We start from the raw sequence: 18,966 nt of genomic DNA on the forward strand, positions 1-18,966 counted from the left end.
TAACTGATGGTGCTTTAGATGTCCTTTGGCCCACATTCTATTGTACTGCTTGCCTGTGGTGAGACATTTCTAGGCATGACACTGGGTGTTTCAGTTTTCTAGAGGACTTCTAGCAAAGACTGGCTGGCCATTGGATGGCTAGTTCTGAGATCATCGAGAGATTCTTAATTGGTTGTGTGTGGGACTAGATGGTCCTGAAGTGCTTTCTAATCTGTGTTCTATGATTATTATTGGAATGGGTGAAGGACATCTGGGAGGAAATGCCAACTTTTTTTTTCCCTCAGGACAAAAGGAGTCTGGTTCCTCTCGTTCTTCTCCATCCATCAATTCTGATGCTCGATGATATGCCCTGTCCCCTTCCCAAGAACCACCAGACTCCGAACTCGGGGGCCACCATAGATTTTATTGCTGGGAGTGGAAGGGGAAAGGGAGAACTCCCAAAGGGAGCAAGGAGGCCCCATTGGGCAGAGCTCCAGGTGGTGATTGCATTGCCAGATACAGGTGGTGGGCCTTCTATTGGCTGAAACTCCAGACAGGGTACCAAAGTCCCATTGGCTGGAATTCTACATGGTAGTTGGAGCTCCAGGGATAAGGAAGGGAGGAGTGGGCCCCCAGGTGCTGTGTACATGTAGGAGGTCAGTAAGGTGGAGGTCTCTATTTCTGAGCAGGGATCATGTCATCGATGGACTGGCCCTTCTCCAGCTTCTTCTCCATCTCCACCATGAGCTTCACACCATCCACTACCAGTTGCACCTGCTCCACCTCTGAGGAGCCCAGTCGGTCTGCGTTGGACACATCAAACACTGAGCCCACAGCTGCTGTGTCCACACCACCTGTAGGAAAGGTAGAAGGGAGAAGATGCGGGAATGGTTCAGAGCAAGACCCAGATGCATTTGGAGTGAAAGGTCAAGGACCAGGGACATGGAGATAAATGCCCAACACTCATGGAATGGCAGGTCGTCTATCTAGAGACCAGATATCACAATATCATCATCATCATCATCTCGCAGCATTTATCTAGCACCTACTATGTTCCAGGCACTGTCCAAAGAACTTTACAAATATTAAGTCATTTGATCCTTACAACATCCATGGGAGGGAAGTGCTATCGTGATCTCTGTTTTGTAGTTAAGGAAATCGAGGCAAAGAAATTAAGTGACTTCCCCAACACATCACACAGCTAGTAAATCTGAATCTAGATTTGAGTTTGGGTCTTTCTGACTATCCCAAACCCTCTATTCACTGCACCATCTAGTGACCCTAACATATAATAGTCGCTTACAATATCCATGGTGATACCCAATGCCCATGGAAATATCCAACACCCATGAAGAGAGACAACATTATAGAGTTGTGTGGGACACCCAATGTCCATGGAGATAGCCAACATCCATAGGGCTATACAATACATGTGAAGATGCTCAATGCCCATGGAGATAGCCAACACCCATGAATCAGACAACATTTTAGAGTTGTGTGAGACACCCAATATCCATGGAGATAGCCAACATCCATAGGGCTATACAACACATGTGAAGAGGCCCAATGCTCATGGAGATAGCCAACACCCATGAATCAGACAACATTTTAGAGTTGTGTGGGACACCCAGTATCCATGGAGATAAGCTAACACCCATGGAGATAGCCAACACTCATGGAGATTGACAACATTTTAGAGTTGTACGGGACACCCAATATCCATGGAGATAGGCAACATCCATAGAGCTATACAACACATGTGAAGATGCTCAATGCCCATGGAGATAGCCAACACCATGGAGATAGCCAACACTCATGGAGATAGACAACATCCATGAAGACAGACAACATTATAGAGTTGTGTGGGACACCCAATATTCCTGGAGAGAGCCAACATCCATAGGGCAATACAGTGCTTGTGAAGAGGCCCAATGCCCATGGAGATAACCTGTTTTATAGGGATGACCAAAATCCATAGGTTCCTGATGGCGATACCCATGGAGATACCAAATGCTCATAGAGGTGCCAGAAGGATAGTCAATAATGGCCAGGATGACGCCTAGTACCAGAGATGGACCATGTCACACAGATGAGCAAGTACCCACCTGTGCCTCGCTTCTGCAGACGCAGGCGGGTGAGGATCTCTTCAAACTTGGGGTGCTTGCTGAGGTTTGCCAGCTTGACATGCACACCCCCACGCAGGCCAGTACCAAGGTTGGAGGGGCAGGTGAGGACATAACCAAGGTGTTCGTTCCACATGAAAGGGTGGCCGGCCTTCTTGAAGATCTCTTCAATCTGGGGAAGGAAGAGGAGTTGGGAAATAGTCATAATAAAAGTAGGGGGGACAGTATCTGGCATTTCCTTAGTAGAGGGAACAGACACAAAGTCTGCGTCCAAGGCTAGATTTGAATTCAGCTCTTCCTGGCTCCAAGACCAAAGCTTTCTATCCTCATCCTTGGCTGCCTCCTGTTAATCACAAAACCTCCTCTATATTTAGCTCCTTGAAGTTTACACAGCCCTGTCCTTGAAATGTCCCCGTGGGGTGGGTGGCGCAGGGATGATCATTCTTATTTTATAAAGGGATAAGTGGACATCATGAAAGACAGTGGGGCCTTTGGAATTCCAAAAGCCTTGAGTTCAAATCCTGCCTCCACCACATCTTAATTCTGTGACTCTGAGCAAGGCTCGCCTTTTCTCAGAGCCTCAGGAAACTCAGAGACAAAATGTCTGCCCTGAGAGAAGGGGCTTCTCCACTATGGAGTCCTACGGAGCCAGGGGACCGTGAGCCTAGGCAAAAAACCCCCTTGAAAAAAGGAACTCAGAGAGATAAAGGGATGGAGCCAACGGTCCCACAGCTAGGAAATAGATATTAAAGCTGGGATTGGAATCCAGGGCTCCTGCTTCCAAGGCCGTGACTCTACCCTATCATTCCTCCTCCCAAGGGACTCTGATTAAAGAAGTCAGGCTAAGGGAGAGAAGTTCAAAGTCAGGGTTCCAGGGCTAGTGTCACAAGAGATCCAGCCAGGGGAAAACCTCCCTGGGTCTCAGTTTCCTCATTTGTAAAATGGAGTTGGACAAGAGGGCTTCTCATGTCCCTCTGAGCCCTGAATCTGCGACCCTGTGCCTGGTATCTGTGAGGCTTGGAATATGTTACTGCATTTCCCTGGGCCTCAGTTCCTCAATCTGTAAAATGGGAGGGTTGGACTAGAGGGTCTCCAAGGTCCCTTCCAGTGTGGCATCTCTGAGTCCTGAGGTGGGGCCCCGAAAATGAGACACAAATTATATAATGGTGGTCTTTAAAGACTTAGCAACTTCCTAGCGTTTGTCCGCTTCCATGCTGATGCCCAAAGGAGCTGGTGGGAACGATGACAAGCTCGAAGGAAGCCACATGGCTTGCTGCTCCCCCTCTTGAGGCTCCCACCTGGTGAGGCCCTCCCGAGCAGTGCCCTCACTGTGTTCTTTGATCTTTGCCTCCCTCTTCTGTAACTCCCCACCAGCGGGCCTCCTCCGCTCTCCCCCAGGGGCTGGCATTGGGCTCTCCTCCCCACCCTGCCGCCCGGTGGTTATTCGAGGGCATTCTTGGGTTGCCGATGCTCTTAGTGGCTAGTATCCACCTCCCCATTGCCTTGTATTGATTTTCTGAATATTTATATTGATAAGGCAACAAACATCTATTAAGCACTCACTCTGTGCCTGAGACTGTTCCATGCTGTAGATACAAAGCGAGGCAAAAGTAGCTCCTGCCCTCAAGAAGCGGACAGCCTCACGGGGAGGAGACATTGTCTGTCTACGTCCACACACACACAGACGTTTTTTGTTGATGTTCAGTTGCCTCTTTGTGGTCTCATTTGGGGCTTGCTTGGCAGAGAGACTGGAAGGGTTTGCCGTTTCCTTCTCCAGCTCATTTGCCATAAGGGGAAACTGAGGCAAAGAGGGTGGAAATGACTTGCCCAGGGTCACACAGCTAGTGAGTGTCTGAGACCAGATTTGAACTCGGGAAGATTCATCTTCCTATTGAGCTCTATCCACTGTGCCGCCTATCAGAACTAGAAGGGACCACAGAGCACAGAATGTCAGAACCCAGAGGGTCCATCTTTGGATCATAGATGTGGTCCTGGAAGGGACCTTAAGGACCAGCCGGTCCAAACATCTCATACTACAGACAAAGACTCGGAGAAACCGAGAGAAGGCCCAGGACTTGGCCCTGGTTCCTAAGGTAACAGGACCCGATCCGGGCTGGTACCAAGATCTGAGCCCAGGTTTCCTGACTCCTAGCCCTGGGCTGCTCTCATGCCATTGCCACAAGGCAAGGGTCAGGGGTCCCAGCCCACCTTCTGCAGCCCCACACAGAAGCGACGGAAGACCTCCTTCATGTTGCCCCCCTTCTCCATGGAGATGACCCTCAGATGGTCCTCCTCATTCACCCACACCAAGAAGCTCTTGTTGTCATTGTGCCTGAGGGAAGAAAGAAAGCAGATCAGAGGGCTCCGGAGCTCCTCAGATTCTCTAGCCCCGACTCCTCCCTGTGCGAGCCACCCAGCTTGGGGAGGGCCAGGAAGGGGGGGGCTCCACACAAGTGGAGAGCAGGAGCAAAGGTGCCCCTGGAGAGGCTCCCAGAATGCTCAGGTCAGACGACGGTAGAATCCCAGAGTCTCAGAACTCTCCCATCGCCTTCCCCCTCTTCCCCTGAGACCTGAAGAGCCTTCAGCAGCTAAATTCCCAGAACAATGGAACCCCAACATTCTAGGGGGACATGATTTTCAAGAACTAGATCTTGGAACCACTAGGATCCCAAGATTTGATCTGTGGCTCAGTCACGTTTCAGTTGTGCCCAACTCTATGACCCCACCTGGGGTTTTCTTGGCAAAGACATCGGACTGATTTGTCGTTTCCTTCTCCGACTCATTTGACAGATGAGAAAATGGAGGCCAGCAGAGTGAAGTGACTTGCCCAGGGTCACCCGGCTAGTAAATGTCTGGGGTCAGATTTGAACTCAGGAAGATGAGTCTTCCTGACTCCAGGCCATCGGGCCACCTACCTACCCAATTCGCCAATCCCCACATTTTAGAATTTTACATTTGTAGACTTAGAGCTGGAAGGAACCTTGGAAGTCTCGTCCAAGCCCATCATTTGGGGAACAAGGAAGCCTAGTCCCAGAGAGGGAAGGGCCATAGTTAACCCGTGGCGGAGCCAGAATCTGAGGCCAACGAGTCTGATTCTAAGTCCAAAACCCTTTCCCGTGCCGCCATGTTGGAATTTGAATTCTCTGAAATTTAAAATCTTAGGATTTCAGAATTCGAAAATCCTAGGAATCACAGACTCAGCCGTCACAGAGGTTGGCCAGCCCCACTCCCCACGCTCACCCAAGCTGGGGTTGGGGCTCTGAGGGGGCCCTGCCGTTGCTGGGGTGCATATGTTTAAGGAGATGGGGCTCCTCATGGACAGAGAGAATTCTGTGCCATGATGCTTTGTGAGGGGAGGAGGGATGCCCTTGAATTTGTGGGAGCTGTCGTTGGAGAGGGGGCAGGAAGAGAGCCGCATCTCTGCATTTAGAGACCCCCTCGTGGGTCGAGGTGAGGAAAGAGGCCCAGGAAGGGCGGAAGGGGCCGCGTCCAGGTCTCCTCGGATGGTCCTCTCTGGTCACGGGAAGCTCTATGGAGGGTTGCTCGTGGCAGCGGAAGGGGGCCAGGTTTGGGTGGAGGGGCTTCTCACCAGATGCCGCGGGCGTCCGGCCAGTCCCGGGCCATGCCAGAGGCCAGCAGCAGGGGGGAGACGGGCTTGTCAAAGAGGAAATGGTCGTCGATCAGCTGCTGCTGCTCCTGCTCGGTCATGCTCTTCAGGGGGTAGTATTTGCCCTTGAACTCCCCAGTCAGGCTGTTGAGGGCTGAGGGTCCGGGTTAGGGGGAGGAAAAGACAGCAGAGAGTCAGCACTCAGGCCTCCTGGGAAGGGGCAGCGTGCGGAACCAGAACGGGGGGAGCATCTCTACAGGGAGATTTTAGAGGGGCCGAAGGCGAGGAAAGGGGTAGGAGGGGGTGGAGACAGGCTGCTTCAGCAGGGACAGACAGACCAGATGTTCCCTGGGCTGGGAATGGGGAGAGGGAAGTCTGTGGGGGGCTAAAGGGGGCCTCACCGTTGACAGACAGGGATTCCACGGCCCTACGCTCGCCCCGGGAGCAGTGGGGGGGCAGGGTGTAACCCTTGATGCTTCGGCCTGTCCTGACACGGCTGCTCAGTACGTAGTTGGGGTCCAGGTCATCTCCGCCCTGGGGGACGGCATGGCGAGGGAGGCTGGCTCAGGGAGGGGCTGGTACGCCCCCTCTCTGTGCCCCTCAGAAGGTACCTCTGGACAGAGGACCTCCCTACGTGTCCTAGCTCACCTGTGTCCGTCCTGGGCCCTAGCTGAGACCCCTCGATCTGGCTCCTCCCTCCTCGCCCTTTCCTAGCCCCCGATCTCTCCCCGTCTGCGCCCACGTCCCGCCGTCATGGCCGTCTTGCCCTTATTTCCCTCCATCTCCCTTCCTCGGGGCTCCGCCACTCTCCCCACGGCCTTCAGCCCTCGCCCCCTCTCCTGCTGCTCCTTCCTTCTCCCCCAGGGCTTCCACCTTGAGGTTCTCGTGGTTGAGGTCGGTCTTGTGCTTGTCGGTGGGCTTGTAGCCCCCGTGCCGATCCTGGATGATGGGGTCGAACAGATCCTTGAAGACGTCGTAGGACTCTTCGTCGCCGGCCACGCAGCCCACAGTCATGATGAAGGGATGGCCTGAGCGAGGGGACAGAGGAGAGTCAGAGGCCGGAGACCACAGAACGGGAAACCCAGAACGCGGGATGCCCAAGACAGAGGCAGCCCCGCAGGACGGAGGAGCCGTCTCGAACAGGATGTTAGCGACGGAGAGAGCCTTTGAGGAGCCCATCGTCCGAGCTGGGAGGGCCCCGAGGACAGGCAAGAAGAACCTTCGAACGGGACCGGCAGGGACCTAAAGACCCAGAATATTAGCAGGGAAAGGCCTTCAGCACAGAAAGTCAGACCAGGGATCGCCAGGATCTCTCAGACAGGACCTCCTGAGCTTTGAAATCCAGGGATAGAACCCAAGTGAGATGAGAAAGGCAAGCAGGGAGGGAAGTCCAGCTGGACCCCTGGGTCCAAAAAATCAACTTCACAAACACAAGATGTCGCCCATAGTTTCGATGAGAGTTTGAAAAGGAGCTGTGGGGGCTTGGGAAGAATGTAGACTCATTATGAACTAAGCGTGATACAGAGGATCTCGTGTGATTGGGGGCTGTTAAGAGACGTATCCATTTGGGACAGTGAGGTAGCTCAGTGGATAGAGCACCAGGCCTGGAGTCAAGAGGACTTGGGCTCAAATCTGCCCTCGTACACTTCCTAGCAGGGTGACCCTGGGTAAGTCATTTTACCCCCATTGCCTAGCCCTTACTGCTCTTCTGTCTTGGAAGTGGTTCTAAGATAGAAGGAGAATGAGACAGAGACAGAGAAGAGAGAGGGAGAGAGAAGGGGAGAGACAGAGACAGAGAGAAGAGACAGACAAAGGGAAGAGAGAGAGAGACAGAGAGACAGAGAGACAGAGTCAGAGTCAGAGACAGAGACAGAGACCGACAGAGGGGAGAGAGGGAGAGAGAGAGATAAGAGAGAGCGCTTCCAAGAAGGCTGTCAGATCATTACCAAATCCTATCCAGAGTCTTGGGTTCAATCCTGGGAGCCCCAGGTTGGGAAGGAGATTGATGACCCAGAATGTTAGGCTGCCTCAGGCTCAGAGCTGCTTTGATGGCTGTCCTCAGGTCAATGCAAGTCTGTCAGGTGAAGGGGGCTTTTATCTGTCCTGTTTGGTCCCAGAGGGTGAAGCTAAAACACTGAGCAGAAGTTAAAGGTGACCAGTTTAGCCTTAAGGAAAGGATGAACTTCCTGGCCTGGAGAGGCACGATGGAATGGTTTCTCCCTCATTTCAGATCTTTGAGCATCAATTGACATTGAAAGAATACTTGTTGGGGGGGCAGATGGGGGGCTCAGTGGATGGAGAGTTAAGCCCAGAGATGAGAGCTCCTGGGTTCAAATCTGGCCTCAGATACTTCCTAGCTGTGTGACCCTGGGCAAGTCACTTCACCCCCATTGCCTACCCTTACCACTCTTCTGCCTTAGAACCAATACCCAGTATTGACTCCAAGAAGTTAAGGTAAAAAAAAAGAAAGAAAACTTGTGGGAAATAGGGTCAGAGAATCATAGACTGAGCCTGGAAGGCACAGAGTTCAGCAAAAATCTGAAATATAAAGCTCAGTGCTGACCCTGAAGTCAGAAAGATCTGAATTCAAATTTGACCTCAGACGGTTACTAGCTGCATGATCCTGAGCAAGTCACTTAACCTGTCTGCCTCAGTTTCCCCATATGTAAAATGAGGATAATAGCAGCTGTCCCCCAAGGATGTTACAAGGTTAAAATGAAGTAGCACTCATAAACGCTTTGCAAACTTTAAAGGGCTCTAGTGTTTATGGTCAGTTCCTCCTTTCAAAGATGAGACACTGAGACTCGGAGAGGAGACTTGCCCAAGATCGCACAGATAGGAATCAGCAGAGCTGGTATTTGAACCCAGGTCTTGTGATCCTCATTTCAACACCGTCTACCCTACCACGACGCCTCAAAGGATGGGAGTAGGGATTCTCGTTCGTACACAGGGTAGACTAGACGTCTACGCTAGGCCAGGAATCAGAGAGATGTGAATTCAAAACCAGCCTCAGACACTTACTAGTTGTGTGACCCTGGGCAAGTCACTCCATCTTATCGGTCTCAGTTTCCTTTTCTGTAAAATTAGCTGGAGAAGGAAATGGCAAACCACTCTAGTATGTCTGCTAAGAAAACCCCAAATGGTGCCACGGAGAGCTGGACAGGCCTGAAAAGCAGCTGAACAAATATGTCCGAGAAGGCCCTTCACGCTTCAGTTCTGAAATGCTGGTCTGGGGGCTCGAGGCTATGCGGGTGAGACCAGGAGGGAGGTCTGGGAGGTGCATGTCCTGGCCACGAAGAGCCCTCCGAGACGTTTGAAGCCAAGTAGAGGCAGAATTTGCACACCTAAGAAGCCAAACCGCACGACTTGGTTGCCCAATACCCGTCTCCCTGACGCCATATTTAACGTTTTTTGGGGGACAGAAAGGGATTCGGGATTCTCCAAACATCCTGGGATTCCGCCAAGCAGAGCTTCGAAAGGCCGGACGTGAGGCTGAACAGACGCAGGGCATCGTCGTCGTTTGTCCTTGGTTTTGGAAGGGCGCCAATGGCGCCTCTGGTGGGGGCTGCCTTGGCTCATGGGTTGACTTGGATGCCAGTGAGGCAGAGGTGCCCAGTCACCAGCCTCGCCCTCTCTTCCAGAGCCATCCAAGTCCAGGGGCCGGACAACGGTCAAGAAGCCTGGGGGCGGCCTGGGAGGCACCGGAGGACCTTGGCATCCTCCATGTCCGACCATGCCCCGGGCACTCCGCAGCGCCTGCGTGTGCCGCCTTCGGGACATCAGGCGCGGAGGGCGGGGGGCAGAGCCGGACGGAGGCACGGCCAGTCTTGGGCCAAGTCACGGAGCATTCAGGCTGGTGGGGGCTCTTGGGAGTGTTTATTTGGGGGCAGAGAGGTGTCGAGGATGGCACCAACAGCCGGAGAGGGGAAGGGACTTGGCCAAAGTCAGGCAGCCGGTCATGGACATGGCCGAGGGCTAGAATCCCAGGGGCCTCCCTCCCAGTTCGGGGCTATTTGAGGGGTTTTGGTTTGTTTTGTGGGCTGGAGGGGAGGCTGGCCAGGCATCCCACAGGGTCTAAATCCAAGTGATTCTGGGATTGTCTATGAGTTTTGCAAACTCATATCTATAAGGAGGCTTCCATCGGCTCTGCCAGTAGAAGTCGCAGACATCTTTGGGATATTCTATTGGAGGACCCGAGAGGGTCTTTGGGAGAGTTTTTTAAACTCTTACTTTCTGTCCCTGTAACAACTTTAAGACAGAAGGGCAAGGGCTAGGCAGTTGGAGTTCAATGACTTGCCCAAGGTCACACAGCTAGGAAGTATCTGAGGCCAAATCTGAGGTCTTCTAGGCTCCCAACCTGGCACTCTATCCACTGAACCACCCAGCCGCCCCTCTATGAAGATTATAAAATGATAACCTTAGATCTGGAAGTGATCTCAGAAGGCATCTAGTTCAACTGCTCCACTTTACAGATGGGGAAATCGAGGCCCAGGGAAGTAAGGTGTTTTGCCCCAAATCACCCAGGTAGTAAACCTCAGAAGTGAGATCCTTGGACTCCAGACACTCCCTTTTCCACTGTTCCATACTTGGAGGGAAGGGATGTGTGAGGGGTCCTTCGGCTGTCTCTGGGGGTGAGGTTGTCCATTAGGCTCCTTAGCTATCCCTGCGTGTCCCCAGGGGGACCCCAGAGAGGGCTCCATCTGTGACAGTCTGCCAGGAGGTCCCTAGGTATGTACGCTCATCTAGAAGAGGGCGCTGGGAAATCTGTGGGGCTTCCAGGGGATTCTGCTTCTCTGGGATGCCGAGGAGGGTCCCCGCTATGCCTTTGTGGGTGCTGAGAGTGTTTAAGAGTGTGGACGGCTATCCCAGGGTATCCCGGATGTGTCTACTGGCGTCTCTGAACGTCCCAGAGTTGTCCTGTGTGGTACCAGGAGCGCTGGGGAGGGGGGATGTCTAGAAGAGGTCCTAAGTATATCTAGGGGGTCCCAGATGTGTCTTGGGGTGTCCATTGGGGGAGAATCCCAGAGGCATCAGTGGAAGTCTATTCTGGATCCTAAGGGTCCCTAAAGATCTCTAGGGGGGTCTTGGGCTTGACCACTGGAGCTCCAAGGAGTCCAAGGAAGGTGCTGGCTTTCCAAGCGTGTTTCCGAGGGTCCTGGAAGTGTCTAGAGGGGCTTCAGGGGTGTTTATGGAGATCTTGAGGATGTCCATTTGGGTCCGAGGGTTTTCTGTAGGAGTATGGTGGTGTCTGTGATAGGGGTAGGGTGTGTCTATAGGGGTCTTAGTGATGTCAGAACCCAAAGGGACCAGGGAGGCCATTGGGTTGAACCCTCTCACTGTAAAGCTAAAGAATCTGGGGCCAAAGAGGTTAAGAGATTGGTACAGGTGGGAGGGCGTGGAATGTAAGGGGTCTGGGGCCAAGGAGCTCAAGAGGCACATACTAGGTGGCTCAGCAGAGAGAGAGCCAGACCTAGAGACCCAAGGTCCTGGGTTCAAATCTGGCCTCAGCCACTTCCTTCCCGTGTGAACCTGGACAAGTCACTGAATCCCAAACCCCAACGCTTTCTGCTCTCGTGTCTTGGAACTGATTCTTAGTATCAATTCTAAGACAGAAGGTAGGGGTTTAAAAAAAGTAAAACTAAATAAAAAATAAGAGATAGGCACAGAGTCCCACAGTAACTATCTGAGGCAGGAGTTGAACTCAGGTCTTCCTGACTCCAAGTTCAGTGTCTGATCTCAGAAAGAAGGGAGGGATTGTAGATCAGACCTAGAAGAAGAAAGGAGCTCAAAAGGGCACCTAGTCCCACTCCTTCCTTCTACAAGTGAAGTGATTAACCCAAGGCCACACCGAGAGTAAGGCACAAAATGGATTTGCAGCCACATCCTCCAACTGCAACTCTGACTCGCTTTCCGTCACTCCGCATTGCTTTTCCCTGGAGCGTCCGTCCTTTGGATTCATAGCGTCTCATGTAGGCATCGAGAGAGTCTAGGGGGCGTTGGGGATACCTGTGGTGTTTCTGGGAGCCCAGGAGAATACTGGGAGCATTTGCTGCATCTCCAGGAACTTTAGGGTTGTTCCCTGGGATCTTGGGGTGTCTGCAGGGGCCTCAGGCTATTCGTGGTTGGTTTTGTGTGTGTGTGTGTGTCGGGGGTCCTGGCAATGTCTGTGGTCGTTTGGAGATTGTACAGGGGTGCTGTGGCGTGTCTGTAGTCATTTCTGGGGGTCCCAGGGTTATCCATTGAGACCTCAGAGGTGTCGTTAAGACTCTCGGAGTATCTGAGTCAAGTTAGAGCCCAGGTGTGTCTACAGGGTCTTGGGAATAGGTCTACAGTGGTTCTAGGAGATTGTGGGAACACCAAGTGGTATTTATGGCTATTCTGGGGGTCCGGGACCCCTGGGGTCTTGGGGTACTAATAGGGGCCTTAGAGTATCTGAATTGGGTCCTAGGCACGTACGTGGGGAGGCTGGTGGGCGTTTGTGGCCATCTCTGGGGTCCTCAAGGTGCCTAGGCTGGTTGGGGCTGTGGGGTTCTCCCATTGGCGCTGGGACTCTCACCTGGGTTGTCCACGCCGGTCTGGATAACGTCGTCCAGGGTGAAGCCAGAGGGCGTCTCCTTGTCCCGGAGCTTCTTGTACAGGTCTGGGGTCAACACCTTGGCCATATGGTTGTTGTGCTTGCTCAGGTCCGGGTACTCCTCCTCCGGCTTGAAGTTCAGCTTGTACTTGTTGTGGGTGTTTCCGAAAGGCATGGTGACGGCAGGGCAGGGCCTGTGGGCAAGAGCGGGGGTCACTGGGGTCTCCTGTGGGAGCTCGGGCCGGAGGTATCAGGGAAGGGGAGCCACAAAGCTACCTTCTTGTCTCTTTGATTAATAGAATTTATTTCCAAGGGGCTCCGGCCCTCCGGCCCCCCCTGCAGACAGATACGTCTAGATGAATGATGTCTTTCATGTTCCCATTTTTCATTTTGTTCTCTGGCGATGACATTCACAATTTATTCTTCAAGTATTCGATCTGTAGCTGTGTATAATGTTGCAAAACTATCTTAGACCCCAAAGAACCGTCGCCCCAGCAGAACTTTAGAACTTTGGACTCCAAATAATTTTGCCCTGGCAGAACCTTAGAACCTTGGACACCAAAGAATCTTAGCTGAGGCAGAACCTTGGGATCTTGGACACCAAAAATTCAATCTCGGCAGAACCTGAGAACCTCAGATCCCCAAAAATCTCAGGCTTGGAAGAATCTTAAGACTTTGGACTCCAAATAACTTTAACCTTGGTAGTACCTTAGAGCTTGGACCCCTAAAAATCTTAGATGACTTAGAACCTTGGGCCCCAAAGAATTTCAGATTTGGAAGAACCTTAGAACTTTGGACTCCAGAGAATTTTAACCATTGTGGTACCTTAGACCCTTAAACTCCAAAGAATCTTGGATGAGATAGAACCTTGGACCCCCCCCCCAAAAAAATTTCAGTCTTGGAAAAAAGAACCTTAGAACTTTGGACTTTAAAGAATTTTAACTGTGGTAGTACCTTAGAACCTTGCACCCCATAGAATCTTGGATGAGGCAGAAACTTAGGACCTTAGACTCCAAAGAATCTTGGTCTCAGCTGAACCTTAGAACCTTAGACCCCCCAAAATTACAAACTTGGCAAGAAGAAGTACTTAGTACTTTAGTCTCTAGAGAATTTTAATCTTGGTAGAAACCTAAAAACATTAGACCCCAAGACTCTTAGGTGAGGTAGAACTATAGAACCTTGAATCCAATAGGATCTCAAACTCAGGAGAACCTTAGAAGCCTGGATTAAATAAAATATTAGTTTCAATGGACCCTTAGACCCAATAAAATCTTAACCTCAAAGGACCTTTGACTCTTAGAATGGAAAGATCCCAGATGTTAGAATGTACGAGCTGGTTGGATTTTGACCACCCTGCCTCTCTCAATGTACAGATGGGGAGACTGAGTCCAGAGAAGGGAGGAGTGCCACAGCACTCTGTTAGTGAAGCAGCTAAAACTTGAACCCAGAGCTCCTGACTCAGCTGAGGGATGGGAAGGAGCCAGGAGAATTTGAGTAGAATTGTGAAAAGTCTTAGAAGAGGAACAAACATTTAGATGGAGGTCCATCTGGGGACCAGATCTCAGTTTTCCTATCTGTAAAATGGCAAGGTTGGACTAAATTCTTTCTGAGGTCCCTTCCAGCTCTAAAGGCTGCTGAGATCCTAAATTAGGGCAGAATGGAAGGAGGAGGAAGACGAGGGGGAGAGCAGACAGGGAATTACGGGAGTTGGGGGGGCAGCTGGAGCTGCCATCCCCGGGGGGATATTTTTAGCCTATGGACTCCACCCCCCACAGCTGTGGCCATTCTCTCCCCCCCCCCCACATTCCGGGGACTCTGTTTGCGCCGAATCAGCTGCTCTGGAGCCAGGGGGGAGGAAGGAGGACAAGAGCAGAGGACACCAGGCCAGCCCTGACTGGCAGACAAAACCAGCCAACAGCCATCAGCCTCAGGTCCCCCCTGAGATGGGACACGGGGGGGGCAGCCCCCCAGCTCACACGGGGCACACCCCTGACACACACAGACACTGCAGTGCCCACAGAGACACACGCCCAACCAGCGTGTCTTAGCCAAGCTGACCCCACTCCAGAGACCCCCAGAAAGCTGTTCTACACAGGCAGATAGAGGGGGGCACACACAGAGATGGGGAGCCCTGAAATAACGGGGTTAGAGCTGCAAGGGAACATCCAGGCTGGTTTGTCAAGGAGGGGAAACTGAGGCCCAGAATCATAGCTGTAGGAGCAGACTCACACAGAGTCACATAGACACACAGTGACACCCAGGCACAGGGAGAAGGTGACGCACAAACGCACAGGGAGCCAGGAGCACCCCGGCAGGCACGTAGAGTCACCCCCAGGCCTCAGAGCCTCACACACAAGACAGACAGACCTACGAGGAGATCCAGGGCCATTTGCCCACCCCATGCAGGAGAAGTGGGGGAGACTCCTTGGGCCCCTTCCCTACGGCCCCCCTCAGCACCCCAGGGGGCCATACCTAGGCTGGGCAGGGCTGGGCTGGGCTGGACTCGCTCTGTGTCCCCTCCAACTGGTGGGTAACCCAGGGGTCTGGCAGGGCAGCCCCTGCCTTATATAGGGGAGCTGGAGGGGCTGTCGTTTGCAGGGGCCAGGCCAGCCCCCGGGAGGGTGGGAGGGAAGCTGAGCTGCCCACTGGGCACCGTGCCTGGGCAAGAGAGCACGACTAGGCTCCCCCCGGCTAGGCCCAGGGTCCAGCAGCGCCTCATGGCCGGAGCCCCACAGGATACCTTGTATGGGTGGCTGAGGGGAGCCCGGCTGCCCCCCCCACAACAACAAGTGCTGAGTCGCACTGGATAGAACAGCTGGCTCCGGGCTGGGAACATGGGGGAGAAGGGAGGACACGTCCCTGGTTCCTGGCCTGGGCCCTTCCCCCACTTTGGACCAGGACCCAACTCCCCGGTCCTAGACAGCCCTGGGCCCCCCATCCCTCAGGCCTTTATCCCCCCTCCCAGCTTAGCCTCAGACACCTTCCTTGGCCCCTGGGGTCCCTGCACCTAAGCCTTATCTTGAACCCCTTTGGGTCATTTGGTCCTTTTTCAGTCACTTCTAACTCTTCATGACCCCATCTGGAGTTCTCTTGGCCAAAATACTGGAGTGGTTGGCCATTTTCCTTCTCTGGCTCATTTTGCAGATGAGGAAACTGAGGCAAGTGGGGAAAATGACTTGCCCAGGGTCACACAGATAGCATGCCATTTTCCTTCCTCAGCTCATTTTACAGATGAGGAAACGGAGGCAAGCAGGGTGAAATGACTGGCCCAGGACCACACTTTTAACCCTTTACTTCCTCCCTGGCGCGCCACCTTAGATGGCTACCTCAATTTTCATCTCCTCCCTTGATCCGTGAGCCCTTCTTTGGCCTCTGACCTCACGGTCAGCGGATGACCTCCTCCGTTTCTTGGCCCCTGACTCCCTTTCACTGCCCACCCCTGCCAAAAAGAGGGTCCTGGGGGCCCAGGGGAGACCGCAAGGCCAGATGGGAAGAGAAAGGGGGGACCCCAGGATTAGAGGGGGGTGGTGCTCCCTGATTCCTCCTCACACCCAGGCATCTCCCTCAGGGATCCCTGCCCTGAGTAAGGACGGGCCGCCCTGGGCATCATGGCAGCGCCCGCCCTGGGAGGGTATTTTTAGAGGTTCCCAGAGGCGGAGAGGCCAGGCCTTCAGCAGGGGTCGGGGCTGGGGGTGGGAGAGAGGCTGGGTGGGTGCCAGGGGCAGGTGTGGCCCAGGGAAGGAGGGGGAGCGTCTAATTATAACCAGCTGCTGCCTGGGCCTTACAAGGACAGCAGCCTGCTCCCTTGGACAGCTGACTGCCCTCTGGGGGGCTCTGGCTGGAAGGGGCCCCCAGGCTTGCAGGCAGCCTCCGTGTCTCCTCTTCTGCCCATACCCACTTGTCCAGCCACCGGGCCCCAGGCAAGGCAGAGCACCCCGCCTTTCTTCCAGTCCTGGGCCCCCAAGAGCCCAAGTGCTCTGGGCCCCCAGTTTGGTGTTCCCTTCATAAAGTTGGGAGTGGGTTTCATGGGTGTCGGGGTGAGTGGGGGGGCCCTTAAGACCCCTCCCTTCGACGCTCCAGACTAGAGTCCCCCTCCTCCAGGAGACAGGTGGGTCTGCTCCTCCCCTCCCCTCTGGATGGACCCTGGGTGTCCCCTCCACACTCCACCCCTCTCCCCTGGGGCTGGCCTTATAGGGTCTGCCTCTGCCCCACGGAGGAGGCACCTCATATATCACAGGGAAGGAGGGAAGGGAGCCCGAGGGGAGGGCATGAAGGAGGGTGGGAAGGCCTGTCTCCCAGTGCCCCCACCTGCTGCCTCGGGGCCTCAGCAGAGCAGCTCTGCTCGGCTCGGCTCGTGAAAGCACAGCGGCATCTGCAGGCAGGAGCAGGACCCACCTGGGCCAGGGCCAAAGGGATGGCATCCAGAGAGATTCATCCACGAGACTCTGACAGAAGCCTAGAATGTCAGAGCTGGGGAGGGGGCTTCTTTGGCGGAAGAGAGGATGCTGGAAGTGGAAATCATCTTGGCACACGAAGCTTGAAGAGGTTCTCAGACCCGGGATGGCGAGCCAGAGGAAGCCTTAAAACAGAGGCTGTTGTGCCAGGGAAGACGACGGCTCTGCGTCAAAAGATCCAGGCTCATATCCTGGCTTCTTCCACTTTAGGCAAGCCATGAAAAAGCAGCAAAAAGCCTAACCTTCTGTCCTAGTAACAACTCCAAGTCAGAAGGATAAGGGCCAGGTGAACCAGGTTAAGTGACTTGCCCAGGCTCACACAGCTAGGAAGTGTCTGAGGTCAGATTTGAACCCAGGTCTTCCCCACTCCGGGTCTGGCGCTCTATCTCCTGGGCCACTTACCTGCTCATGTACAAGCCATTTCAGTGCATTTGGACATGACTTTCCTCAATGGTAAAAGAACTAGCTTGGACTAAATGTCTTCAGAGTCCTTTCTGTCATCTTCATCAGCCTGTCCAAATCCTTGTCCCAGTCCTCTCAAACCTTTAGGTAGTTCTCCCTCCTTCCTCTGGGAATTCAGCCATTTTACCACCCATCCTCATGTTCAGTTTCCCAGTCATCATCATGCTTGGGGGCTTCCACTGTAATGGCGTCCCAGTTCATCAGAGTCCCAATTTCCCAGCTCTTGTATTTTTTCCCAGAGACGGTAAGACCCTTCATCTGACCGTCTAGTTGGCATCCACGATCTAGAACTCTGAAATTCCTTTAGAAGCAACCCCAGAGTGGATGACCTGCATAAATATCCAACCTTTTCCTCAATGATATATTTTGCCCAGATTCAGCTCTGGGGGAAACTGAACCCCAATTAGAAGAAGGAGACTTCTCTTAGGGACTGTGGAGAGAGTGATGGGTGCGGAGTCAAAACAACTCATCTTTGGGAGATCAAATCCAACTTCAAAAATTTACAGTATGACTCTGGGCAAATCACTCTTCCTGCTTGACTCAGTTTCCTCATCTATAAAAAGAGGCAGAGAAAGAAATAGCAATCCCCTCCAGGATCTTGGCCAAAAAAACCCAAATGGGGTCAAGAAGTGTCAGATGTGACTGAGATGATTGAACAGCAACAACAAATTTCTCATGCTCCCATTCACTGGTTCATCACCCCTATCTCTGGTTCTTGGGGGATGATTCTGCTTTTGGCTCTTCTTTGAGGTCCCCTGTGAAATGGAGAAAACAAAACAGATAATTCATGTATAAACATGATAAACATGAATTGGGTATGGAATAGGCAATCTACTCTTGCCAGTATAAGCACAAAAGAATCAGCATACATTACAGAATGACCAGAACAGAATTCAGTGGCTCATTTATTACTACTAGTACAATCAGTTATTCAACAATCATCCTTACTCTTAAGGAGCCTACATTCTAACAAAGAAATAAATAACATGTAAATAGTGATATATATATATACAGAGAAAGCAGTGGAACATTACTGTACTGTAAGAAATGACAAATGTGAGGAATATGGGGAGACATAAAAGATTTACATGAACTGATGCAAAATGAAGTCAGAATAGCCAGAAAAAACATATACGGAATGACTACAATATAAATGGAAACAGCCTGAAAACAAACAAAAAAAGGAATATTAACAAGATTACAAAGTATAAGCTTGACCTCCAAGAAGAGCTATTGAGCTTCCCAGCTGTGTGACTCTGGGCAAGTCACTTGACCCCCATTACCTACCCCTACCACTCTTCTGCCTAGGAGCCAATACACAGAAGTTAAGGGTTAAAAAAAAAAAGAGAGAGAGAGATTGAGAAGACAACTTCCTCCATTCCACTGAAGAGTTAGGAACACCATGGGGTGGGACATTGCATCCATTTTCAGATTTTTTTTTCCCATGTATTGATCAGTTCTGCTGATTTTTTTCCTCTTCTAGATATTCTTTTTAAAATTCCTTGTTAGACAATTCTGATGAACTTATGAGAAAGAACGCTATTCACATCCAGAGAAAGAACTGTGGGAGTAGAAACACAGAAGAAAAACAACTGCTTGATCACATGGGTTGATGGGAATATGATTGGGAATGTAGACTCTAAGCGATCATCCTAATGCAAATATTAATAATATGGAAATAGGTCTTGATCAATGACACATGTAAAAAACCCAGTGGAATTGCTCATTGGCTACAGGAGGGGAAGAACATGAATCATGTAACCATGG

The 18,966-nt window shown here is 52.2% G+C and overlaps 1 protein-coding gene across 1 annotated transcript; it reads right to left on the minus strand.

Annotated features, from left to right (window-relative positions):
• Positions 1-383: 383 nt before the first annotated feature.
• Positions 384-14,860, minus strand: CKM (creatine kinase, M-type). Its single transcript, XM_044667291.1, has 8 exons — positions 14,756-14,860; positions 12,266-12,477; positions 6,583-6,737; positions 6,111-6,243; positions 5,692-5,863; positions 4,311-4,434; positions 2,085-2,274; positions 384-833 (listed from the first exon to the last, which is right to left on the minus strand). Exons 2-8 carry the CDS (start codon positions 12,456-12,458, stop codon positions 655-657), a joined length of 1,146 nt encoding a protein of 381 aa, XP_044523226.1. The 5' UTR covers positions 12,459-12,477; positions 14,756-14,860; the 3' UTR covers positions 384-654.
• Positions 14,861-18,966: the final 4,106 nt, after the last annotated feature.

This window comes from Gracilinanus agilis, chromosome 3, assembly GCF_016433145.1.
Source record: "Gracilinanus agilis isolate LMUSP501 chromosome 3, AgileGrace, whole genome shotgun sequence".
Classification (NCBI taxonomy): Eukaryota; Metazoa; Chordata; class Mammalia; order Didelphimorphia; family Didelphidae; genus Gracilinanus; species Gracilinanus agilis.